Raw genomic sequence first — 27513 nt, 5'->3', positions numbered from 1 at the left:
CATTGTCTTGGCCGTCTTGGGAAAGACAGAGGCTCAATTCTGCCTTGTGTGTTTCTGTTCAAATTTGAACTCATAGGGAGAAATTAATACCTGGGAAAGACAGAGGCTCAATTCTGCCTTGTGTGTTTCTGTTCAAATTCTGAACTCATAGGGAGAAATTAATACCTCATAAATTCTCGTACACAATGGAATAAGTTGTAGAGGGATGCTGTGCTATTTCCATTCTTCCCTACATGAGATGGTTTAGGCTGAGAAATGTATACTATTGCGGTGGCACTGGACTAGACATGTTAGATTCCTTCCAGTCTTATGAACCATAGGCATCTGAGTAGAAGTAACAGCTGTGAAGTAGTACTATTCTTAGTCAATTCAGGTTTCTGGTTTCAAAAAGCTGTGCTTTAAAGGAAGGAGAATATGTTCCCACATGTGGTACAATAATGCATTTTTAAAGCTGTACGCTAGAAAATGTAAGGAATGTAAATTAGGGGCTGGACGAGTGCATTGACTATAATGAGGTATCATGAAGGATTTGTGAGATACTGGGGAAGGAAAGAGAAAAAGGATTTCTTTCTTTTTTCATTTTACAGTCTGGAGGTAATCGTTCATAAAATGTTTTCTCCAGGGTCTGCTGCTGTTGAAGTTCAAAAAAACAGATGGAGAGAATATTGCAACTGCAAATCCTCCTAATATTTACAGCTGGATCCATCATTTCAGCAAAACAATGAAATATGCCATCAGTGCAAAAAGCTTCAGGAAGGCTCCTGAGCATTTAAAACATTTAAAAGTGCTTTAAAATACCTCTATTTAAAAACTTCATATAACTGGAGAAATTACATTAAGATAAATTGACAGACATCAGACGCTTCCCTCTCAGAACCTGCATGTGGCTGAGAAATGGGAAGGGTTTTCTGCTAAACACATACACAATTAAATTTAGCAATATGATATTTTATTTATGAAAAGTGAAGTCTCACTTATTTTAACCCATGGTTTATACATGAAGAACTAATACTAGTGGAATTTTCATTACAAAACATTCATGACACTCTTTTAAAACCTCTTTCAAATGAAATTACTTGAAATTAATTTTACTTGAAATTACTTGAAATTTCCCTCTAAAATGTATTTTAAAAATGCTGATATGGACAAGAGTTTGCACATATTTAGTTTCTAAATTTTTTGATTGGTTTTCACAAAGGGAATATGTAAACAAAATGTTAGATGGGAATGGAAAATCCATAATGAATTTGCAGGAAAAATCTGTAAGTGATCTCTTTTCTGAAAAACCTATTTAGACAGTCAGATCTAGCAGAATGCTTTCCATATGTACCATTTCATGGAATTAACTGCAAATGTTCCTTGCAGAGAAAGCACCCCATACCTGACTCATAACCAAGAGCCATAATCCAATTCCCCACAGCTTTTTCTTTCTCAACTATGGAAGAAGGAGCTCCATGAGTGTATTAGTGTCTTTCTCCTTCCGTAGCTGGCAAAGGGGAAGTTCCATATGTGTGGGAAACTAAAGTACTAAAATTTGGATTTTTTTTTAATGGTTAAGAAATGTATAAAGCAGCAACTATGCAATGAGTTTTGCACAGACATCTTCACTGAAGAGCCACTGCGTAAAACAGATATATGTGTTGACTGTATAGTTATGCACGCATGGTCTATGCATGTTTTCAAAACTCTACTAACAAAGTGTAGAAAAACAAGAGTGAAGCATGCCTACATCCAATGGTGCCAAGGTGCAGCCATGATAGAATATGCGGCCAAGGAAAATGGTGCCAAGGTATAGTCATCATATTATGCATTTAGGAGTCATCCCATATGGAACTGGGTTTGTGGGTGGGTTCTATGCTTTCAAGAGGCTGTCAAAATCTTGCATGATTAAAGGACAGCAAGTATTGAAGATTCTCAATGGATGTAAAAACCTGCTTGGATGTAACAGATGTGAAAACTAATTCATAATGTGGTGAAGCCTGTAGTCTTACATTATACAAACCTAGGAAATTAAGCATAAAAAATGACCATTTCAAAAAATATTTTTTAAACTCCTAATGCCTTAGTTAATAAACTATAATGTAGTCTATTGAGTTGATCACAAAAAATTTCAACAGAACTTGGGATATTTGTTTTTCTTAATAAATTTATAAGAATTACTCAGTTATCTTCTTGATGATAGTTAAGAGCAACAGTCTTGCTATTCAATTCTCAGAAGTAAATTCCAGAGCAATGAACAACCCAAGATGAATGTGTAGTCATATATCAACCATGATACATTTATGCTCTCACTAGGGAATAAGTGCACAGTGGTTGCAAGCAGTATACTAGCTACTTCCTCCTCACTAGACATTGAAGATGACCCTTTCAGTCTGTGAACCATGCACTTTTCAACTACAGATTATCTATTACAAGCAGATTTTAGGCAGTTTCAAAACAAGCAAATAATACTGGTATACTACTAAGAAGTGGACAACTCTGCAAAAACATAGGAAAGCAATTTTATGGCACTGTTTATTATCTGAAAAAGAATACTAACTTCTTTCAGTTACGGTAAGGAGTAGCTATCTTTCTATAACAAGCATTAATATGGGGAAAAGCTCCCCCCACCAAATAAATCACTCTTGTTCATACAGCCTAGAGCAGACCTGCTCAACTTAGGCCCCCCAGCTGTTTTTGGACTAAAACTCCCATAATTCCCAGCCACAGTGGCCAACAGACAGGAATTATGGGAGTTGTAGGCCAACATCTGCAGGAGGGCTGAAGTTGAGCAGCCCTGGCCTAGAGAGAATGTTTGCTGCCCCCAAGTAAAAGGAAAGGAGTCGGGAAATCAATTTTATGGCACAGTTTATTATCTGGAAAAGAATACTAACTTCTTTCAGTTACGGTAAGGATTAGCTATCTTTCTATAACAAGCATTAATATGGGGAAAAGCTCCCCCCACCAAATAAATCACTATTGTTCATACAGCCTAGAGCAGACCTGCTCAACTTAGGCCCCCCAGCTGTTTTTGGACTACAATTCCTATAATTCCCAGCCACAGTGGCCAACAGACAGGAATTATGGGAGTTGTAGGCCAACATCCGCAGGAGGGCTGAAGTTGAGCAGCCCTGGCCTAGAGAGAATGTTTGCTGCCCCCAAGTAAAAGGAAAGGAGTCAGGAAATCTTTATTGTAAACATCCTGAAATATAAGTAATAGTTCGATCCCCTTCCCCTGAGCAGCACAGTTGTGCTGTTTGATGTTCTTCTTCAGGTGGGGCTACGAACAGGACAAGTTGTAGGTTTACACCATGGATCATTTGCATTGAGCCCACATAGTTCTGACCTGGAGTTTCCTCCATTGCGGAGAGAGATAAATATTTATTATCAGCAATACACAGTGGCTGAATTGGAACAAGACTGCCATGGTATATTGGCTGTGCGGAGGGAAGCACTTCGAGGATGCACAGTTGGGCGACCCCCACAGCGTCAGCAGAGACTCCTGCAAGGCAGTTGCAGGAGACATACTGACTGAGTCCTGAGCATCCACTTCTAGGGTCACTTGGTCTCCCTTTGTTCATGTAGCCTCTTCTCTATGGTCCAGTGGTCGTTGCTGATAGATGTAGTGGGTCAGCGAATCCCACAACTCAGGTAGATTGTCTGATGGGATCAGCACGTTGATGTCATTGAAATGTGGGTCACTAGCAAATGGCAACTCAGGACTGGACATCTGCAGGGTGATGCTTTTCTGAAGTGATGGGAACCGCGAGGAGGACCCATCCTCCTTTGGGGCATGACTCATGGTGGAGGGCAGGAGGAGCTGAGGCAGCAGAAGTTCATCTGGGGCAACCAGCATTAGCGGATGGAACAGGTGATACATGCAAGCCCTCTCCTGGGGTAGCAATAGCTGCATCTTGTGGGAGGGCTAGTGGTAATGGGGGACCCTTCCCAATTGCAGGATGGCTAGGACATACAGGGGCTCATTCTCGCTGTCCTCTGGGAATAGATCCTTGAAATGCACTGAAAGCCTCCTTCTTAGCCAACTAGGAAGTAAGTATGGATGTCTTGCAGGAGATGGACATCCATATCACTCTTGCTGGCAGAAGACTCGGATTCTGATTCCACAGCCCGTGAAAACAATTGTGAGTGGCCTTGCTTTTTTTTGAACTTCTATCAATTGCCTTTGGATAGTTTATTGCCCCAGGAATGACAATGCCCAAGGACAGATGGGGGCATCAGACAATCTTGCATTTGGTAGGAGGTCCACTTGGCATTATTTTGGGGTTGCTAGCTGCAGCTTTAACAGAAAAGCGGCCATCTCCCTCTCCAAGATCCAGTGGTAGAGTGCAAAGCTGCAGCAGACAGGCTCAAGCTGCACACAGTTAAGTTCAAATATATGAAGTCACTAGTGTACCAAACTCAAACCTTTGTATCCTGGGGGCCTTCAAGGAAAGAGAATCCTTGTCTCCCTAATCAGATCCTTTGGAACCAACATTTACAAAATCAGATGTAGAGTAGGAATCTGAAATTCACACCATAACTTTGACAGGAGTTGATTTGCCACAACTAGGGCAGGATTTTGACCTTTGCCAAATTTTAATGGCAGGCTGCTGTCACTCTGAGAGTGTTTGTGTAATGGAGGGATGACTTGACTTATTTTGAGGCTTGGCTTCCTTCCCTTCCTCAGTTATCTCCTGGGATCTCTTCCTACATTTGGAGTTGTACTCTAGATTCAATAGACTGAGCATTTTCCATGGGCCTCAGAATCTACTGGGGTACCAGAAGTTCTGGTATCACAATATTGCTTGGGTTTCTATAAATCCATCTATGTGTCTCTGGGAATGCCAGCACATCCAAGACCACAGTTCTCAAGTGTCAGATCGCTTTTATGGCAAATAAATGGAGTAGAACATTTATGTACCACTTGCCAAAATATTTCAACAAATTTGTGCTGAAGCAAAATTAATCTGTTGTATTAAAGTTGCTGGTTAAAACAGTAAGTTTGCTTGAAAGTTCAAACTTTTGTCTAAAGCCTAAGGGCAAGAGAAGCGAAGGAAGGAAAAACCAAGGGAAGGACCAGGACCAAACATGCCCCCAGTATGGTTTAAGTATTATAATGAGAGGGAAAACAAACCAACAGTCATTGCTGACTCTTAGTACTGACAACCACAATCACAGAATTTCCTGACTAGGGAAGAAAGAACTGGAGCCACGAGGGCCAGTTCAAAGGTTAAGTCAAACATGTCCTACTGCTACTGAATTTACTGGACTTCCTGTTCAAATGGACAAAGATTTGGTCACAATCATGATGAACATCTTTCAGGTTGTTATTATTAGCAACATTTCAGTCTGCCAATTCAGTGTGGGATCTTCCTTCATCATCTGGTAATGTCAGGAATCTACACTCAAAGTAGGCGGGATTCATGCTGCTTTGTAACAGTTATGCTGTGGGATGGAGTCAGCACAGTGGAATTGTTGCACGTGATGGGGTTTTTTAAGATTACCAAGCAATGTGGGAAGGAGCCAGGTTACAGCTCTTCCTAGATCACTAAAAGCAATGTGAAAAATGGCCCTCAGATTGGGCATTGCCTGAGAAATGCACTTCCCATTGTCAATTATGCATTTGTTGCATATTTGTTTTATATCTACCTGTGATAGTTTAGTTGTTTATTTATGATCTTAGATCAAACAACTACCTGTGATATCTCTGTGAAGTATATTTCTTCTTGTAACAAAGGCATTCAGCCCTTAAAACACTGTTGCTCTTCTCTGCACCTTTTCAAATCAGGACAGTGGGCTACTCCATTGTGATATGGGAAATGCTGTTGTTTTTTATGTTGTTGTTAAAAGTATTCATTAGCTGCCTTTAAGACTCCCCCCCCTTAACTATCCTTTAATGTTCTTTTCCTTTTTGGCTGATGCAGAATGACACATGGATTTTTTTCCAGGAGTTATCCACAATGGCCCTGTACTGAAGACCCAGCTGGGGCTTTCAGCAGTTTGCCACAGAATGTCTGTTTTCAGTCTTTTGCCTTTCTTACAGGGCTGGCAGTGAAACCTGGTTTTGTGCACATTTTCTTGGACTATAGCCAATGACGTCAGGATTTTGTTCTTCAGTGGCAATAGCTAATTAGAATCCGACACAGTGTTCGTATCATTGCAAATTATTTTTTCAAAATATATCCCACTGGATTTTATCTTATTTTTGAACAATCATATGTATGTTTGCTACAGCTGTGGCTTTAAAAAAAACTATAGATTTTAAAACTACTGGCTTGGAGACAATGATCTCCATGCAAGAGTGCACGCTCCTGATTGTCTGTACTGCACTGAGTACCAGATGCAGTGTTTCAGAGGCATAAGGGGATGCACCTGAAAAGAAAAACTGGCAATACTGCTCCTCCCAGAAAGAAATGCTTCTTTCTGGGCGTGTTACATGGAAGCCACTTTGGATACTGGAACTATTATAAATGAATGGTCATAATTATTGTATGAACCACTGATTTTATTCACATGCATCAACACCACAATACAGAGAAAAAAAGAAAAATTCAAAACACCACACACTAAGTATCCCATTCTGTGAAACACCAGATGAAAAGCTACAGGTTATCCAAATCAGTCACCACATACTGTTAATTTTTGCAACCTACCCATCACTAAGATGAGATGGTGATGACTCCCTATTAAGCTTCATTTCATGAAGACTGGAATAACGTGTTTTTCACAATGCAGAGGCTTTGTTCTAAAGCCTCTCTCCAGTGATCAGCAGCTGACAAACTGTCTTTGCCCCACAGAATGCCTTCTGTCAGCATAATGCCATGCATGAAAATGGGTCAGACAGAATGAAACTCAGTTTATTATCACTTAGCTCTGCCTGCTTGTTAGCGATTAATCAAAGAAACCTCCAGCCATCCCATGCCTTCTGCACTATATCTGTGTTGCTCTAATTCCTTTGCAGTACTCTTAAGCTTCTTTGCATTGAGGCTTGCTCTGAAATTCAGGTATCTAAGGGAAACTGACATATCTTTTCCACACAGCTCCATTAAAAATGTAGATATTGTTGATGACGTTAAGTACTACATGGAAGATTCAGGAGACATTTCATATGTTTATGCTCGCTGTAGTTTAGGATGCACAATGCACCACACCACTGAATTTATGAAGTTTCCTAAATATTGAAACCACTCAGCAAGTACACCGGCTGACCGGTTAATCAAATTCTGTCCATCGGTAAATATTAACTTTACATTTGAAGAAAACACTAACTGGAGAAGAAAACATTAGCTCAGTGCAACAACCAGGCCAAGATATAGCCTGGATCAGAACTCATCTCCTGTCCTGATACAAGCATTCCTGAAAGGGCTCAAGGCTTTGCACAGTTTTTAGGGGTGTGCACGGAACCGCACAGCTGCGGTCCGGGTGGAGGGGGTTCCTTTAAGGGCGGGGAGGGTTTACTTACCCCTCCCACCACTTTGCCCCCTCCAGCTCTCGTAATTACTGTAGCAATTGGGGCGGCAGGATACCTCCCTGCCGCGCCATCTTGCTGCTCAATGTAAAAGGCTCCGACAAGCCTTCTGTGCACGCTGTGTGTGAGCTTCATGTCTCCCGGAGGCCCGGTCTACCTGGCCTCGGCCCCTGCCGGCGGGTAGACCGGGCCTCCGGGAGACGTGAAGCTCGCGCGCGGCATGCGCAGAAGGCTTGTCGGAGCCTTTTACATTGAGCAGCAAGAAGGCGCGGCAGGGAGGTATCCTGCTGCCCCAATTTCTACAGTAATTATGAGAGCTGGAGGGGGCAAAGCTGCGGGAGGGGTAAGTAAACCCTCCCCGCCCTTAAAGGAACCCCCTCCACCCGGACCGGACCGGCCAGGTCCGAACCGGTCCGGACGCCTTTACAATGGCCTCCATCCCTAACAGTTTTCAGTCAGAGATCCTTTGGAGGCTTCTCTTTACTGCAAGTGGTGTGCAAAACAACACTTGGCTGCCAGGGAAGCCCAGATGTAGTACCTAGTGGGAAAAGCTGTTCTTCTGGAGCTTGGAGTGCCTGCACCCACCTTCCCCTTGGTCTTCATCCTCCCACAAGATAAGGTCCTAGGGGCCCTGGGAGTAGGAGTGTGCCCAAACTGCAGTTTGAGCACAGTTTGGGAGTGGGGAGCGGGAGTTTTCAGAAAGAGGAGAGCAGGTCCTTGCCTGCTCTCTGCTGCCTCATGCAGCTGCCTGGCATGCAACACAACAAGTATCCCCGTGCAGCACTAGCAAACACATAGGTAGAAAATTTAGAAATATTATCTGTGGGTTAAAAAAAAGAGGCCAAATTTGCCTATACACAGTTATGAGTAGCTGAAAACGATCCAGAAATGACTTCTGATGTCATTTCCAGCCACAATTTTCCAGCAGAGAGCATTTTGTGGCTCTTAAAAAAAATTTTTTTTGGTGACTATTTGACCATTTTCAGGGCTTGGGGGGCACTGCTGGAGAATAAGGTACGTCATTTTCTTCTCTTATCTCTGCCCCCCCTGCTTTTTTGGCCTTTTTCCCATTAGGAACCTAACCCCCCAATTCCCATTGCCTCAAGGTTTTGTTATTTGCAGTTTCTGTATTTGCGCCTATTGGCGAAAACGGAATTCCTGCAGATAATGAAGGCCACCTCTACAGTGGCAGTGTTTTCATAGTCCTGCACACATTCATGGGAAAGGGTTATGTATTGTTCAAAAACTTAAGGAATTGGCTTTATTTCTTTAAATATGGCAACTTTAAGTTCCAAAGTTATTGTTGAAACTTAATGGATGCTTAAATTATGCAAAATGAAGATCTGTTGCTAACTATAGGAATGAAGTCAGTTTTATGAAGTTACAAGGTGAAAACCAGAATCTTGTTGCAGTCATTATCCGTTGGCTAGCAAATAAAGGATACACTGTGAAGATGTGCACACCACCAAATGAGCAGATGGGGTGGAGGGCTGGTGGGGAGGCAGGCGCCTATCTGCCTTCCTACACACAACTGATTATGCTTTCTCAGCTCTGCCTCTCACCTGACAGATGATTGGTGTTGCGGTGAGTGGAAGAGCAGGGAGCCACAGGACAACGTTCTCCGGCATCACTCAATGCACTTTGCTAGTAGTGCAGTGCAGTGCAATGCAGTGAGGGATTCTCCCTCCACCGGATGTTTCTGTCACACAAACAACCCTAAACCTGGGCTTAAGGGTGTACTTGTGCCTTTAAGCGCAGGTTAAAGCCTGGAATAAATTCCCAGGCATGGGGCCGAGGCAGCACCGGGACTGGGATCGATCCTAGTGGTGCACACGGGCAGTGAAGCCCAGGCTGGGCTGCTCATATGAATAGCCTCTGTAGCTACTAATGGCCTGCGAAAATCATTAATGGCAATCATAACCTCTTTCTTGCTGTCTTACCTTACCTTTGCGGGATCTGATTTTCATTTGTGTTCTGCAGGGTAATGTGATACACTTTCCTCTTATATTGCTGTGTCTGCATCTTCACTTGTAATAAATTACTTTCCGCCTCTTCTTTCCATGTGTGCATGTGTGTATACTCTTCCTGTCCAATTGAGGATAATGCTTGTGGGCTCTGGTCCATGAAAGCTCAGGCCGCAATAAATGAATTGATCTTAAAGATCCCACAAGGCTATGTGTAAGATTTTAATTTTAAAGAACATTCCAAGGTATTAAAGCCTTGGCCTACAATCTGCTTGTACCCCCAGAAGTGTTTGCAGAAATTTAAGTGATAAGCCTCAAGGGCACATACAGATTTATCATAATGTATATACTCCATCTTTTGAAACTAAAGTAGGAATCCGATTGTCATGGGCTTAGATTCTAAATGCAGAATATGGACCATAAAATATAGAATTTTCCTCCTCCTATTTAACCTATTTGCTGAGACATAATATGTTAAAAGTCAGAACTGCACACAATAAGATTCAACTCCCCCCCCCCTTTTTGGTACTTACTAACTACATTAGCTTGTCCAGTGAAGATTGTATACTGCAGCTCATAAGAGACCACACTGAATTCATCATCTGAAGTCCAGTGAACGGTGATTGTGTCATATGAAGCTGTACAGAGCTCTTCTCTTATTGTCGGAGGATTTGGAGCTGTGAAAAATCAAAAGCAACTGTTAACATTTCTTATTTATTTCCCTTGCATACCATGTATCTGTTTGCTACCCTCACGTGTTCTCTACAGTTTCATTTGCATGTACTAAGCGTTGTCTATTTGGGACTTTCAATATGCATACTTTATAGGAGTGGTCAGTCCAGAATTGTAGTACTTTGCTCACTCACTTTTTCCAAAGGGGCATTTATTTATTAAAATTTTTATATCCCACCTAATTTCAGAAAGATGTTATGAGACTAACAATATTAAAAATATAAATCTAACAAGAATAAAATATATAAAATAAAATAACAGCATTTTAAAAAAATATTTTTGCAAAAACTAAAATCTTGAGAGAGAGAGGGACAGAGAGATAACAACTGACTGATTGAATATATTAAAATATTTTCAAGGGTAATTTGGAAAGGCCTGGTAGAATAAAAGTGTCTCAGTTTGCATCTAAAAACAGGTAGAGAAAATGTCTGCTAGTCTTCTTGTGGCAGGGATCTCCCAACTTATCATCCAACCTGTAGCTACCTTCTGCTTAAATCATGTAAATTAACAGAATTTGTCTGACTTATTTGAAAACAGAAATATAGTTGTGCAGTGACCACAAGGTACCCTTTTGTGTATGCTTTAGGCTTTTTTTAGACAGCATTTTAAATACGAAAACACACATATTATGTGGAAGAAGTGATGCAATTCCACTTGCAACTTAAAGCAGAAAAGCAACAACTTTTGCCAAGACAAGGAGCATGTCTGGAAGTACTTTTGCAAAAAGTGTACAAACAGAAATGTGTCCCGTTTTTTAGTTCATTGCAATGCAAATATTTGGCAACCTGGAAATTTGTTTATTTGCTGGGCAAAATGTCATCTTTTGTACCCATGTACCCAAATACATATGGAGAGAACTAACACAAAGTTCAGTGAAGCCCTTTCCTTCCTTCCTGATGCCAATGGACCCTGAACTATACATGCATACATACATACATAAACACACACACCAGCTTTTACTTGCCACAGGAAGACTGTGCACATCTCCCATATCCAGTCATTTCTTTCCTCCCCAGCTTTGCAATCAGATCCAAGCCCAGCAATTATTAGTACTTTATAACTGCAAAGGTACTAGTTTCATTACAATACTGCATATTAAAGGGGTGTGTTATTTTAATGCCAATTATCATGATTCATTCTGCCCTAAAGATTAACACTTACAAGTCTATCCATATATGGGAATTGCAAAAGGGATACATCACCACTAAAATAAAAACATCAATTAGGTCTGAATTAAATGCTTGGGCTGATGCATTCGTGCACACTTGGTAATGTAGAGAGTGCAAATTGTGGGGTGTAACATAATTACATTGAAAGATTCCCTACTCCTGAAAATGTCAGCCAATGAAATGGAGTGTTGCCAGTAAGTCACAGAGCAGTGGTGTCATGTGCATTTACTAAATGTTATGAGAAAGAGTAAAGTAACGCGTGATTTATTTATTCATTTATTTATTTATAAAATCTTGTATACCACCTCCTCCAAAGACTCTAGATGGTGAACAACAAAAATACCAATACCAATTAAAACAAGACAAAACAAAAAAAAATTAAAGGGCAAAACCTGGTGAAACAGGTAGGTCTTAAGAAGGGCCTTAAAAGCAACTAAGGAGGGGGCTGAATGAATCTGGGAGGAAAGAGTGTTCCAACGAAGAAGGATGGCCACAGAGAAGGCCCTCCTATGAGCTCAGGTACCACGCACTAGGGCCTGGTACACTAAGGAGGGCCAGCTGAGAAGACCTCACAGGACAAAATACAACCGGCCAAGAGAGGCAATCCCAGAGATATACAGGTGCTAAGCCCATAAGGGTTTTGTAGGTGAGAACCAGCACCTCGAATTGGACCCTGAAGTGAACAGGCAACTAGTGCAGCGACCATAAAAGAGGTGTGACACTATCAAATCTACGGCCGTCCATGAGGAGGCAGGCCACTGCATTCTGGGCTAGTTGAAGCTTCAGAATTGTTTTCAAAGGCAACCTTAGGTAAAGCGCGTTACAGTAATCCAAATTAGAGGTAACAAAGACATGAGTTACTGTTGCTAGGGCCTGCTGGTCGAGAAAAAGTTGTGGCTGGAGAACCAGCCAAAGCTGGGCAAAGGCACCCCGGCCATGGCCTCCACCTCTACTCAAGCAGGAGCCTCGAGTCAAGAAGGACCCCCAGATCACGAACCAACTCTCTCAAGGGAAGTGCGACTCCGTCAAGAGATAAACTCACACATGGCAATTGGCCAGATTGCAAACTGAACAAGAGCAACTTGGTCTTGAAAGGATTACGCCTGAGCTTGTTTTGGCCCACCCAGGTCCTGACAGCCTCCAGGCACTGAGCCAGCACATGTATGGCATCACCTGTTTGGCCAGGGGTAGAGATATAAAACTGAGTGTAATCAGCATATTGATGAATACTTATTCCAAAATGACAAATGACCAGGCCCAGCAGCTTCATGTAGATGTTAAAAAGAATGGGGAGTAAGGGCCACGCTCTGTGGAACCCCACAAGAAAGGGGTCAGAGTGCAGTATACTTACCCCCAATCCACACCAACTGGAATCACCCAGTGAGATAGGACTGGAACCACTGAAGAACAGTGCCCCCAAGGTCCAGCCCACTTAAGCGTTCCAGAAGGATTGAATAGTCGATAGTATCGAAGGCTGCTGAGAGATCAAGGAGAACCAAGAGAAGTGTGCTTCCTACATCAAGATTACGATACAGGTCATCCAACAGGGCGATCAATGCCATTTCAGTGCTGTGGCCTAAAACCTGACTGGCAAGGGTCCAGAAAATCAGTTTCCTCCTGGACTCTCATCAACTAAGCACAAACCACTTTCTCCAAAATCTTACCCCAAAAAAGGGAAGATTGGAGATCGGATGATAGTTATCCACATTATCAGGGTCAAAGAAAGGTTTCTTCAGAGAGGATAGACCACCGCCTCCTTTAGGGGTGATGGAACAAACCCCTTCCGAAGAGAGGAATTAACCGTCTCCCTAGGCCAGGAGATAACATTCCCCCTCGCAGCCCTAATGAGCCAGGAGGGACAAGGGTCCAGGCTAGAGGTCGCTGTGCCCATGTTGGCAAGAATCTTGTCCACATCATCATTCTCAACAAGCTCAAAGGTATCCCAGATAGTATGACAAGACCCAGCCTCTATTATCTCAATGGATACTGAGCAATTAGAATCCAACTCCAACTGAAGGCAAGCAACTTGATGCTGATAAAGTTGCTCACCTTCAGTAGGAGTTGGATTCCAATTGCTCAGAGAAACCTAGCAAACCTATCACATCAGCTAGATGGAAGATCACCAGAATCAACCCTTCCCAGCAAAATATGGGTGATTCAGAAAAGGGCTGCCGGACGGGAATCTGCTGACACAATAAGCATGGAAAATGAGAAATAAGGGTGTTTTCATTGCCCTTATCACCACTGTATATTCCCGAACATTGGCAAGCAACTGTGATCATAAAACCGTGCTCATAATTCTGGTCGCATAGAAGGAAAAAATTTATTAAAGGCCAGTTCAGATGAACATGGGTCCATTGGGGCCACGGCAAGAATGCACCCACTTCAACATTAGGGATGTGCACAAATCTATTCAGAGGCCCTTTTATGGACCTCCAAACAGGTTTGAACAGCTGGTGGTTTGGCCAGTTCAAAGGCAGGGATGTATCTTTAAGGGTGTGGGAGGGTGTTCTTACCCTGCCCGCCACATTTTCCCTTGCCCGCACTGCATTTTCAAACGATCCGGTGGGGTGACAGTGTACCTCCCTGCCGCCCTGTTCCCTCATCGGACCATAAGTGACAGGATGTACCTCATGTGCTTTCACGCTCATGTGCTTTCACGCTGCACTCACTCATGCACTCATTGGGCAGCATGGAATGGGGAAACAGGACGGCAGGGAGGTATGTTGCCACCCCGTCGGACCATTTGTAAGTGCAGTGCCGGCAGGGGAAACATGGCAGGAAGGGTAAGAGCACACTCCTCCACCCTTAAAGAGCACACCTCCCCCACCCCACCACCTTCAAACCAGCCCCCGTCAGTTCCGTGCACATCCCTACTCGACGTCACTGGTTGACAGGCCAATGTGCTCTCAGCACGTCCTCTAATCATCTGTGAGGGGTGTTAATCCTAATTGCACTACACATGCTACAAATCCTAATTATTATATTTTATTGAAATTGTTTTTGTGTGTGTTTTAATTGTATGTTTTATTCTATTGTTTTGTTGTGAGCCACCCAGAGTACAATTTGTTATGGAGTGACTAACGAGTAAAGTTATTATTTATTGTTGTTGTAGTATTTATTGTACATCTCTAGCAATTCACCTTTTCTGAAGAGCCAAGTTTCATTTTGGGCCAGTTCAGATAAACATGGACTCCTACATGGATGAGCATCCTTCTCATGTGATTAGAGGATGAACACGCATCACATACGATTTAGAGGATATGCAAAGAGTGAGTTGACATATCATTTTATCCATGTATAGTTTTCTGTGTTTGTATATTATAAATTTTAATATCAGATTTGTTTTTATATTTTTAGCTAAATACTTTTAACTCATTTTTATTATATGTGTTTTTACTTTTGTAAACTGCCTTAGGATTATTTTTAATGAAAGGCGGTATATAAATCTAACAATAAATAAATAATTTTTTAAAAAATCTCCTGACACAAAATGATTCCCCTTTCACATCTAGCAAGGCATCCATAAAATGTTCCTATATGACCATAAAATGTTCCTATATGATAAAGTGGATTATTTAAACTCACAGGAATAAGTTTGAGTAAATTTTTTCAGGAGAGTATAAATTACAGAGTCAAGGGTATCCCACAAAGATGGGCAAATATAAATAAATAAATAGATAGATAGATAGATAGATAGATAGACAGACAGACAGACAGATAGACAGTTACAATCTCCACTGTACCTGTAAGATAATCAAGGCATTCCAGTAGCTTCTTCTCTCGGGTGAAATCCAGTGCAAAGGTGTCAAAAGTGTCATTGAGATTAATTTCAGGAATTAAAACCTGAGAGGATGCTGTTGCCATGGCGACTCTATAGTAGAAGAAACAGACTTTAATTTGAGGCAGGACTCCTAGACATGATTTTGAATACTCAGAACATGTGATGCAACATTAAAAAAACCCAAGTGCACTAGAGTTCATTCACCATTCCCATGCCACAGTGCAAATACTTAACTCCAAACAGCCCCACTGTTGGAAAGGACTCAATTGCCCAGTGTTCCCTACACATCTTTCCAGATATCATGGGGCTCTCCAGGGCTCTGTTCCTCTTTAAGGGGTTTCAATGGCACAGAGAACAGCACAGCACTATGTAGAAATGAATAGTGGAATGTTCGCCTCCATGTGATGCCAAAAAGCCTGTGTGGATTATCTGGTTTTGGCTATTCAGAACTGAATATTTGCACATGCCTCCTGAATAGCCACAGTCACAAAGTCCACTGTAATTAAGGGGCATTACCCGTACGGCAAAGAGTGAAACTCAAGACAGGCTCAACTCGCAGCAATTCTCAGTTTAGAAAGTCAGCATGGAAAAGAAATATTATTTCAAGCAAAGCAAGGTTGGAGTTGTTCTTATATGCATTTCAGAACAGATAAATGTTGACAAATGTATGCTATTTTTCCTGTTTTAAAAGTATGTAAATTTAAGGTTAGAACAAATCAAGAACACAGTGGCTTCTATTCACCTGCAAATGTGATCAAATCGTGTGCTGAGTTAAGAACTTGTAAAACAGAGTTGTGAGGTGGCTGTTTGTTTTTTACAATGTTCAACAGAGCTCCTTGCAGAAGTGCACAATTTTATTTCATACAGAATAATATTGAACTGCCTTGACAGATGTTCTCTCTGCAGTTTTCCTTGACCCAGCTCTGCTAAGTAGCATCCTGTTCCAGGTATTGCTTCACACATTGGTTTTGCATTGTGGCACTGAGCGCTGCGAAGAGTCACATCATTTTAACTCTGCATACTGCAGTGTGAAAATGAAGTCACCAGGTTTCTTAATGGAAAAGCAGTCCTACTTTGTTTATTTTATTTTATTTAGTTATTTATTTGGGTACAAGCAGAAACCTTGAATGAGAATTTCCAAAACAATTACGTTTTCATCTGGGATCTTAGACATGACAGCACATACCAAAACTGTAAGTGGATTCTTATGTTTTTAGAAGATTCAAGAGAGAATTCATAGTCACTGAAGCATAGAGAATTAGCTTCCTGTTGTATGGTAGGGAATAAGCTAAGTTTGCCAGTTTGGAAACAGCTACACACTTTCAGTCAATTGCAGTAATCTGTCATTCATGTAATATGCTAGATCAAAGTGTTTTTGCTCTAGTGAATCACCTTCCCAAAGCAGGTTCAGACAACCCAAGTTTAAAACTTCATGAATAAGGTCTACAATCAAGTTTTATCATTTTACAGAATACTGAATAAGAATAACAGTTTCTATATCTTAATTTTAATGAATTGCTATCTCCCCTGGTTTAAATGAATGCTAGATACTACAAATCAAACATATGACAGGTATTTTCTAATCTAAAAGCATTTCTGATCTAAAGATAATGTCCCCAGGCAGACTTTGGGAATGTGAGAGCTACCACCAGCCCATATTCATGCAGAGATGCCATTTGTATGGAGCAGTGGCCAACATTCTAATGAACCACTGTTGCAGCAATGTTGCATTCCAGACTAAGGCTGTGCCAGTGCATGTGAGTGAGACACTTTTGGGGTGCTCCCAGGGGTGTAGCTACAATTGAGCAGATGGGTTTAAAGAATCCAGGCCCCCGAGCTCCAGAGGGCCCCCCCAACTCCATCCATCCCTATTTTGTCCCTCATTCAAAAGGGCCTCTGGGGAGAGGGGTGAACACGGGTTCCCTCTCCCCTAGCTATGCCCCTGGGTGCTTCTGTTCTCTTGCATATGTTGTTGTGCACTGTTTCTTTATATCTTAAAGCAGAAATGTAATAAACATCTGAAAGTAGGCAAACTTCCAAATAGCTCTAGGGAATGTGGAATCCTTAAAAAACTTAGTATTTGTAATGAAGAAATGCTCAAGTTTTTACTTAGGTATCTTTTGATATGGAGCCCATTTTATCTGCTACTTATTAAATATACATCCTCTATTTCTATAGCTATTCTATGATTTGTAAAGCATCTTCTGTAACTAGTCTGCATATTCACTTTAGTATTTACACCTGAAAAGACTGTCCTATATTTCCTCAGAAGCACTGCTATTAAATATGTTGAAATATCCACAGCTCTGCATAACTGGGTGTCTTTCTAGAAGACAGAATATGAAGACAAGCAGCAGGGGATGTCTCCAGGCTTCATGCTTCCTTACAAGCATCCCAGAAGCATCCAGTTGGCCACTGCTGGAAACAGGTTGGCCAACTCAGTGGGTCCTTGGACTTGACCCAGCAGGGCTCTTCATACATTCTGATTGCATTACCTTTCCGTTATGTTTTTAGCAGACTGCAGGAAGCGTGCATGATCATTCTCCTTCAGAGATTGCTCAGCTTGTGAGATCAGAGAGGTGGACCGCTCAATGCACTGCTTGCAATTGGCTATCTGCTGGGCCAGTTTTCTCAATCTCACCACCTGCAGGAAAACCAAAAGAAAACAGTCAGACCACTGAACTCAAGAACTTGGTTGGTATTTGCACTCGTTCGTGCAAATAGGGTGATAATGCGAGTAGCTTTATTGAGTAGCACCAGTCCCCTTTACACTTGCTTCACTTAGCGCCTATTTTGTTTCAAGTAAAAGCTTTATTCTCCACACTGGGGAGCACCAAAATAAGCACAGCTGGCAGATTTCCCTATAGTAGGAAAACTTCACTTCCTATCAGTTTCTACTGCTTGGATAACAAAAGTCAGTTGTGATTGCCAGTTCCCCAAAATAGTGCATTAAAAGGTGGGCTACATTGTACATTTCTAAGCATGTATTCAGAAATACATGCTTGGCAGAAAACTCAACTAACTAACAAGAGTGATTCATATTGACTGACAATAAAATAAATGTCATATACTTCAATTACTTCAGCTTTTGATGACAATGAATTCACTTTTAAAAAAACGACTACAAACTCTGTAGGTCTTTGGCATTGTACACAAATATGTACTGCATACACCTTTACAGCAGGGAAAAATAGCTACTTGTTCAAACTCACTGAGCTGCAATGGAAACTATCTAAGGTTTAAACTGCTCCAGAAGTTGCCTGTCTATCCACAGCTAAGAGAAAATGCTGTCTCCTGAAGCCCTAGACCGCAGGAAGCGACCACCCCATCACATAGTGTCATTAGAATTAACACCACTGCACAATACAATGGGAAGGGGAAAGGAAGGAAGTTCAATAACGCTTCCCTCAGAAGCACATTAAGCTCCAATTACTAAAAAATAAAAAAGGAGGAAATTGATAATTAAGTAGACTGACAGCAGGCTTGGAGTTTACAGTAAAAATAACAAAAACCTGCAGAGTTGCATTTATTAAGCAATAAACCTTGTATATCATCTCTCTGCTGATATACTTCCTTTTGTATCCTGAGCTTAAGGTCACAAGTATGGAATTTAGGACAGCAAAGTCTACAATCATATGTTTGTTTTATATTTATTAGAGTAAGGTTTAAGCCAGGGATGCACAACTTCAGCTCTTGTTGGACTACAACTTCCATAATCTCTAACTACAGGCATACCTCGTTACTCCTGGGGGTTCCATTCCTCACCTACTACCATGAGTAATGAAACTGTGAATAATGAGGTATTATGCCTATGGGAAACGGGGGGGGGGGTTATATGTTCCAGGATAGGCAAAAGGGGTTTTAAAAACCATGAAAAACAGATTTTAAAGGTGAAAATTATTAAAAGTATTTACTATATTGTGCTCCGTGGGGTCTACATGTGCCCAGGAATGCCTGCCCGAATCCACAAAATACCCCCCCCCAAAAAAACCATGGGGAAAACCCATTTTAAAAAAGAAATGAGCCACAAAATTGCTCCTCCTTACAAAATGGGGGCCAGAAGTGACTGCTACGGTCTCTTCAGGCCCTCTAGGATCTGTGGATATATGGGTTTTAACCCTTTCGTATCTGCGGATAATGAAAATGGGTGTAAATAAGACATATGTGAAACCGCAGATATAAAGTCCATGTAAAATGAAGTTTACTTATATTCGCCGCTGTGGATGATGGGAATTATAGACCAACAGCAACTGGAGGGCCAAAGTTGTGTACCCTGGTTTAAGTCAAATTACTGTACATAGGAACATAGGAAGCTGCCATATACTGAGTCAGACCATTGGTCTAGCTCAGTATTGTCTTCACAGACTGGCAGCGGCTTCTCCAAGGTTGCAGGCAGGAATCTCTCTCAGCCCTCTCTTGGAGAAGCCAGGGAGGGAACTTGAAACCTTCTGCTCTTCCCAGAGCGGCTTCATCCCCTGAGGGGAATATCTTCCAGTGCTCACACATCAAGTCTCCCATTCATATGCAACCAGGGCAGACACTGCTTAGCTATGGGGACAAGTCATACTTGCTACCACAAGACCAGCTCTCCTCTCCTCTCCCGTCCTCTCCTCTCCTCTCCAATTAACTGTAATGTTAATTGCACCCCTGGTTCTGACATGCTTCTATTTTTTTATTTTGTAAATAGCAGCCAGATTTGGCTCCCCCCTGGATCTTAATGGGGATACAAAGGGTTAACCTTGCACTCTTGCTATGGTCCTGAACCAGATTTGAGCCTCCCAAAACAAATCTCTCATTGGCACAAATAGGAGTTTCCCTCTTTGGCAAATAGCAGCCACAGAGGGCTCAAGACGCTTCAGGACTGTAGAGGATTCACTAAATAAAACTGATACACATCAGGGCCAGTGATGCATTAAACATTATGTATAGTTTGACCCAGAATCTAAACTACATAAATACTAACATATTCCATTAAAAATCTAAAAGTATTTCTAAAGGAATCTATGTGAGGCACTAGAAGTGACTCAGAAGGTGGAAAATATAGATAACACTGCACATGAGAGAGATATATGGGTTCAAGAAAGGGGGCATGTATGTATGCAGTCCAATATACTAATCAGTTCCTCTTCTGCACCAAACCCTAGAATTCCACAAGTATATTCTAGAACTTGCTGAAACATTTAGGGCATTTTAAAGTTATTTATGAAGCCAAGAGATGTTTATACATTGTCCAAAATATAAACTATTTTTAATAGTCATATTTTGGAAAATACATAACAATGCGCATACATCGATAAAATGACATTTTATTGTTAATTAATATGTAGTTCAGAATTCTTTGTTATTTTTCTGCTTTGTTTCTTAGAACTCTATTTTAGGTATTACGGCAGAAGCAATAATAAAATTAGCTTTATTGATATGGGCATCTTAAGTAGAGTTTATTGCAATTAAGTCTTAAAAGACTCTAATATCACCAGTGGGAGAAGCAATGCAGTCACTTTACTGCTACAAGCAATATCCAATTAGAGCTTGTGACACTCCGATAATTACATTCCATACTGCAATTAGCATTTCAGGAAACAATTGCATTTCCCCCCAGTATAAAATACAGTAGATCCAATGCTGGGAAATAGAATACAAATGCAAACACAACAGATATCTGGATTGTGTGCAACAGGCCACAATGGGACCAATGTTGATCAGTGCAATGTGAGATATGCTCTTTATGCAAGTTGTCTACAAAAACTAACATTCAAACTTCATCTTCCTTAGGCAGTAGAAGTTACTCTTTCTCAAAGAATATTGGTACATCTTGATGTTGCTTTCCATTAATACAACAGAGACGGAACAAAATTCTTCATGTATGATACTCTTACTGTACTGTTTCTATTGCAGTTTCTTTTAATGTTTCTGAAGTGACGTGTAGTTTTGTGTGTGGTTTTGTTGTATTGAGTGGCCGTTGGCTGTAATAAAGTACTACTACTACTACTAAATATTTTTCAACTTTTATCCAAAAGATAGATGATTAAGACACTTGGACTTGTCTGCTGTAGGATTTCAAGGAAGAATCTTTGCAGGCCTCTTTAGAGATGCCAAGAATTGAACTTGAGACCTTTTGAATGCAAAGCATACACACTGCCAATGAGCTATGGCAGGGTACAGTCAATGAAGACAATACAAAGCTAGATGGACCAATGGTCTAATTCACTAAGTGGATTTTTAGCCTACTTTCCAGCAGGCTTGTAAGATCACCCAGCATTCTGTGTGTGTGTGTGTGTGTCCGTGTGTGTGTGTGTGTCCCATAAACTTTGCATTGCTTGGACCAATATGAACCAAATTGGGTACAATTGTAACGACACATAGGGACACCTTAATGGTGTAGTTTGGGATGATCTTATCCACCCCAATTCAAGATGTATGTTTTGTTTGGATGTTTGAATGTGAATGTTTGAGGCGCAAGTGGGATAACTTGTGAACTGTCTAACCAATTTGAACCAAATTAGGTACAGTTGTAGTGAGTGACACACAGGAACACCTCAATGGTGTAGTTTGTGATGATGTCATCCACCTCAGTACAAGATGGCAGACACATAAACTTTTGAGGAGCAAGTGGGCTAATATGTGAACCGCCTGATATGAACCAAATTTTGCTACAGCTGTAGGGACCCATAGGGATGTCCCAGTGGCACCGTTTCTGATGATGTTATATACCCCAATCCAAGATGGCAGATGCGTGAACGTCCGAGGCTCAAGAAGGCTAACTTGTGGACTTTCTAATCAATTTCAACCAAATTTGGTACAGTTGTAGTGTGACACATAGGGAAACCTCAATGGTGTAGTTTGTAATGATGTCATCCACCACAATCCAAGATGGTGGATGCATGAATGTTTGAAGCGCAAGAGGTCTAACTTGTGTACCACCTAATGATTTGAACCAAATTTGGTCCCATTGTAAGGATAGTGAAAAGAAAGTAGGTAGATTAGTTCTTACTAGAACAACTTGTTATATCTATCTATCTATCTATCTATCTATCTCTGAACCCTTTAGCATCTTTAAGGGATGCTGGGGTGGGTAGTCATCACTGTAATGCAGTGTGTTTAAGAGGGGTAATGGTTAGATATTTTCAATAGCCATTTAACTTTTAAGTCATCATCGCTAGAAGGAATGTGAGTTTAAAAAAAAAGATTACTTAATCATGAAAAGGGCAATAGTGATAAAGGCTGAAATCATTCTCTCCCTTGAGTGCACCTTAAAACAAAATCCACCTTTCAGTCACTCAGCTAAATTTGGCAGGGTGCTTAAAGTGTGTTAGAGGTAGCACAGTAAAGTCATCTTGAAAAACATTACACCCTACCCTCTTTAAGTATCCTGCCTTGTCATAGACACACAGTAGTTAAAAAGCAAGGGAAATTACAATAACTGAAACATGATAAGGGTACTAGGAATCTTGACAAATCCGCCCTTAAGCGAGAGCAACTCTTGCATGAACAGAATTAGGAAGATCAAGTAAGTGGAGTTTGGAGCATGATCACTGGGTTTTAAAAAGACCTAAACATTTCTTCTTCTAAAAAACAAGCTTGCATTCTTTCACTGGAAAAGGACATCACAAATTTAAAAAGCCAGGTGGAGAAAATTAGAGTTCCAGGTAGGACAGTGCATTCAGTGGCCCTACTCTGGCTATAACCCTGGGTTCAACTTGTCAGTCAAATTGTTCAAAATTAAGATAAAGCCTCTGTCTCATTTCCCCTGTTCACTTTTCAGTCAACACAGAAGCTTTGATAATCATTCTTTGGAGAAAGTATTGGAGCTTCTCTGCAATTGCCTGGGAAATGTTGTACAGGCTTCAGTTGCAATCAAAAGCAATACTTCTAATCCATCAAAATGGCTTTTTAAGGCTTTTTAAAGACATCCCTGTTGGAAGCATTCTTTGTAACTGGGACCTGTCTGGGCACTGGTTTAACTTTAACTTACCAATACATTACCAGATTAGGTTAACACCTAGGTTGGGAAAGTGGAGGGATCACACGAAGGGCTAAAATATCCAGCTCTGCAGTATGACAAATCTGTTGCTTAAATGTATAGTCAAATGCTCATGAAGCCGATCACAACACCTTTTCAATTTACTGGGGAAATGTATGACACCTTTTTCCGTTGGGCAATGACTATGCTTTTGTTGTCAACAGAAAATGAAGTCTTGAGGATTAAGTTCAAGCTGTGTTTGGGAAAGGAGTGTCTCAGGCTTGTTAAGAACACTTTTTTCATAGCCCAATAGCATTCATTATTTGCTGAACACAAAAAGCACTGAAGGGAATCTACTCTGTCAATAATGAATCCGATCTCTCATTTCCTTTAATGCAAACCTTGGTCCTGAGAGCAGGCCTTTCTGACTGAATGGAAAGCAATGAACTTTGGTAGAAGAATGTGAATTCCCACAGCAAACATGTAACCAAGGAGATTATACAGAAGGTTGTCATACGAGATCCTGGAGGGAGCTGTATTTTGTTAATAGCATAAAGAAGTTCAGGGCCTGTCAAACAACTTGGGGGGAACTGTGGTCTTCAAACATATTTAAGTCAGTTTTTGCCTACAGGGCTTTTTATTTTAAGTTAATTGGAATATCTTGACAGCTAAGTGAACCATTTAACCTGCCCTTGACTTTATTTCTTGTCAAAGCTTTCCCACACAGGGAGAGTTTATGTTTGACTTCTTTAAGCTATTTTAGCAGTTAAAGATTGAATGGCTTGCAATAAAAAACAAGAATCATGGTTAAACTGATTTCACAGTTAGCTAGGTAACCAATTTAAAGCTTGAATGAATATCTGAGATTTACCTCACACAAATATGCTGACATCAGAACTAAATGTTTTATTAAGAAATGGTATTTAACCTGTGCTCATTCTACTTTGCAGCATTAAAATATTACACTGTTTTTTCCTTCTGTAATATATATATAATTTTCCACTATTGTCCCCAGCCTCCTTCTGCCTCCAATACAAAAAAACCCAAAGCCCTCATGTGAGGAAAGCTAACATATACATATCTTTAATAAATAATTAAAGTATCTGTAAAATGAAATATTCATACAGGTTACTGTAACTCAAGTTAGCAATTTATGTGATACATTAAATTTTTGCCCAGGGCAAATACCTTCGGAACTTAGTTTGCACAAAAACATATTCCTTAGAACATTATTGTATTAGCAATTTGATAAATTAAAACACTTGCTTTCTCTTGGAAAATATCACCTGCACATTCATTAAAAAAAGAAGTGAAAAACAACAAATAAATTAAAATGGCATAACGTATAATCAAGACTATAGACATCCAATAGATTTTAATGATGACTGAATATTTACTTAATGAGTTGTGACAGCATGAAGTGCTTCCTTCTTTTAAACATAGCAGCTGTCAAGGAGTATTTGAGGACGTATGTGCAGCTTGAAGAACACTGAAGCAAGAAGTCTAAGAATTTGTGGAGCAGAAACCATATAGTAAGGATGTTAATTTATTTGAAAATGTCCAAGGTAACATTCTTACCTTCCCTTCCTTGATTTTGGTTCCAATTATTTGACGCCGTTGTTGGATTATTTCAATAAGCAGGTCACATTCCTCCATCAGCTTGGTTTCTTGTCGGGACGCGTTCACCTAAAAGAATGTATCAGACCAGACTGTAAAAATTCATTCAACTTTCACTCAACATGTCAAGTTTTGAGCTCTTTTTAATTTTCATAAAATAAAAATCCTAACCATTTATGCATTTCTCTTGTGAAACAACAGTACAGTATATGTTCCACCAAAGAACTCGTATTGTTTTGCAACATTCTGTCAGCAGAAACCTTCTGACTGATCAGTTAGAATGTATGTAAACATTTCTGGGTGTCATCAGAGTAACTCACCTATTGACAGATAATAGTTTATAGCGTGCATGTATAATTACAGTCTATGTGAGAGATTAGGCGTGTGTGTCACTTAGTGATTTCTTAATATTTTATTTTATGAGGATAGAGGAGAATAACACACAATTCTAACATCAACTGATTAATCTCAAGATCAACCATGTACCCTTGGCTTGGGAGGTAGAAGTTTATACTATATTAATTAGTTGCATAATATGCAAATTAAGTGTTTCTTTTTTTATTCTGGGTCTGATAAACTGAGTTAGGGCACAAAATTATGAGCTGTTTACAACCAACAAAAATGTCTTTTTTAAAAAAAATGAAGAAGCCTTTAAGTCCACTTCACTGCAATGCCCAGCAGTGACACATCAGGTGACACTGATGTACTGTGAAGTGAATCTTTCCAGACCTTCACTGAATGAGGTTAATAATGCTATCCTGAGTTTAACAGCTGGGTGTTTAAATGCAGAGCTTATGCCAATAACTCTAGCCTTGCCGTTCCATGCATTTATGACTGGGCCATTTTACCAATCCCACACTTGAAAGGAACCATGAAGGGTCCAGAGCAAGGCTGTCGTTTGGGACCTTCAGTGCAAGCCCTTCCATATCTGAGAGTTTATACCTTCATACTCTCCAACTTTTCACCAATGGAAATAGGGACATGCCTATGAATGTATAGGGTACATGCCTAAGCAACTTGGGATGTATGGTGTACAATGTGTAGGGGGCATGACCAATCAACCCGGGGGGCATGGCATACAGTTCTGACTACAAACATGCCACAAATTAAAAGGTACCAAAGTGCATGCAGAGTGCATCATTATACAGGGCATATAGAAATTCAGTATTTTTAAGCACAGAGTACCGCTTAGAAGATAAATCCTTGAATTTAAGATAAATCCTTAAATCCTATGAAAACTTGAACATGTAAGAAAATCCAAGCACAATACAGGGAAATCTTCATTGTGAACAATCAGAAATTTGAAATCACATTAAAATTTAGTTACTATCTCACATGAATTTCAATGACAAATTCTTACTATGATCATTAAGTTCAATTGCTCATTAAGTTCAGTTGCTTAAAGGTATAAAAATTCCTCCAATACGGGGGTTACAAATTGCATTCAGGTAAATATATACATTGGACTTAAAAATTATACTGTAGCCCCTATATTGGAGGAAAACTAGGCATTTTGTTCTACAAGTTCTTTGATGTTAGAAATGACACTGACTGTGTTGCTGCCAATAGCCCATTGGAGGCCTCCAGCACTGCTAATTCAGTTGTAGTAGCAATCTTCTGCCTGTAAAGGGAGGTGGGAGGAAAGAGCACTTTTTATAAGTGCTGTATATGGCATTTGCCTTTTTAGGAATGCCCACAAAAACCCTGGGGTGTCGGGGATTGTGTGGATTGTAGTTCCTCTAAGGGGTGCCTGGTGGTGGGTGTCAGCAGCAGGGCCAGCACCAGAGGCCTCCAATGGTGGTCTTATGGCAGCAGCAGCAGTGACCTGGAGTAGCAATGATGTGGGGGAGGGCAGGAAAAGGGAGGTGGTCCAACATGCAGGTCAGTAAAATGTCAAATCAGCAGAGGTGTACCTAGGTAATTTTGGAGCCTGGACCTAAAGAGCTTTAGAGATCCTCCCGAAGCAAGTTAAGCATCATTTTTTAACATGTAGGTTTTTGTGGGCACAAACCACATCACCCAGGAGAAAGTTAAGGAGAAAGCCAATCAGTTACATATTACAATAGCAGTGCATGAGAAAAAGTCAAAGCATTTAAAATAATTAGCCCTATTCCACAAAATTATTCCAAAATGGCACCATTCACATTCTGATTCGATTTGTTTTTTAGGTGTGTGAAGTAGTTTCTATGTTAAAATAATCACAATATGCACACTTTCAACAAGCTCAGTTATAGGGCCTGAGTAGAATCATTCTGCTCCAAACAGTTTGCATTTATTCCATTCTGCTGGGCTCCAAAGTGGACTGTGACATCTGGAATGAATTCCACAGAATTCCATTTAAGTGTGTATAGAGAAACCTAATGTAACTATGTGCACCAACCAAAGTTGATAAAAGATCAACTTTAAGCATTTCTAACTCAGATCACTATTCTCCAAAACTGTTTTTTTAAAAAGATGGTATTACTAACAGAAGATATAATGTGTATGTTAAGATCCATTTTTAGTATTTGTTTTATCCTGATTATATTTATGAGAGTCATTATATTCCAATCTACCCCAAGCTTCATCCCAAGGCTTAAAATTGGTTTCAGTTCCTGACCCCAGAAGCAGTAAACTGAGGGGAAGGATCCAGCAGCTATGACAGGTGACCAGGAGCTCACTCCAGTTTCATGGCTGCTCCAATGCTTACTATACTATTAAACGTGATGAACACAACCCAACGATTTACTGATTCCATTGTAGGATGTGTTTTGTTACATATTCCATCATTTTATTCATTCATTCATTCATTCATATATATATCCTGCTCTTCCTCCAAGGAGCTCAGAGCGGTATACATG

The 27513-nt window shown here is 40.5% G+C and overlaps 1 protein-coding gene across 6 annotated transcripts in view; it reads right to left on the bottom strand.

The window, feature by feature from the left end:
- Positions 1 to 27513, bottom strand: part of MID1 (midline 1) — a 325882-nt gene that overhangs the window by 6287 nt on the left and 292082 nt on the right. For all 6 annotated transcript variants that reach the window (XM_053308270.1, XM_053308271.1, XM_053308273.1 and 3 more), the window contains exons 4-7: positions 24635 to 24742; positions 17592 to 17740; positions 15059 to 15186; positions 9945 to 10088 (exon numbers count right to left, since the gene is read on the bottom strand). In XM_053308270.1, the coding sequence (XP_053164245.1) occupies positions 9945 to 10088; positions 15059 to 15186; positions 17592 to 17740; positions 24635 to 24742 (529 nt within the window). The remainder of the gene's footprint in view (positions 1 to 9944; positions 10089 to 15058; positions 15187 to 17591; positions 17741 to 24634; positions 24743 to 27513) is intronic.

The sequence above is a fragment of the Hemicordylus capensis genome, chromosome 3 (assembly GCF_027244095.1).
Source record: "Hemicordylus capensis ecotype Gifberg chromosome 3, rHemCap1.1.pri, whole genome shotgun sequence".
In the NCBI taxonomy this organism is placed as follows: domain Eukaryota; kingdom Metazoa; phylum Chordata; class Lepidosauria; order Squamata; family Cordylidae; genus Hemicordylus; species Hemicordylus capensis.
Note: the sequence above shows the minus strand (reverse complement) of the source record. Positions and strands in the feature narration are given on the sequence as shown.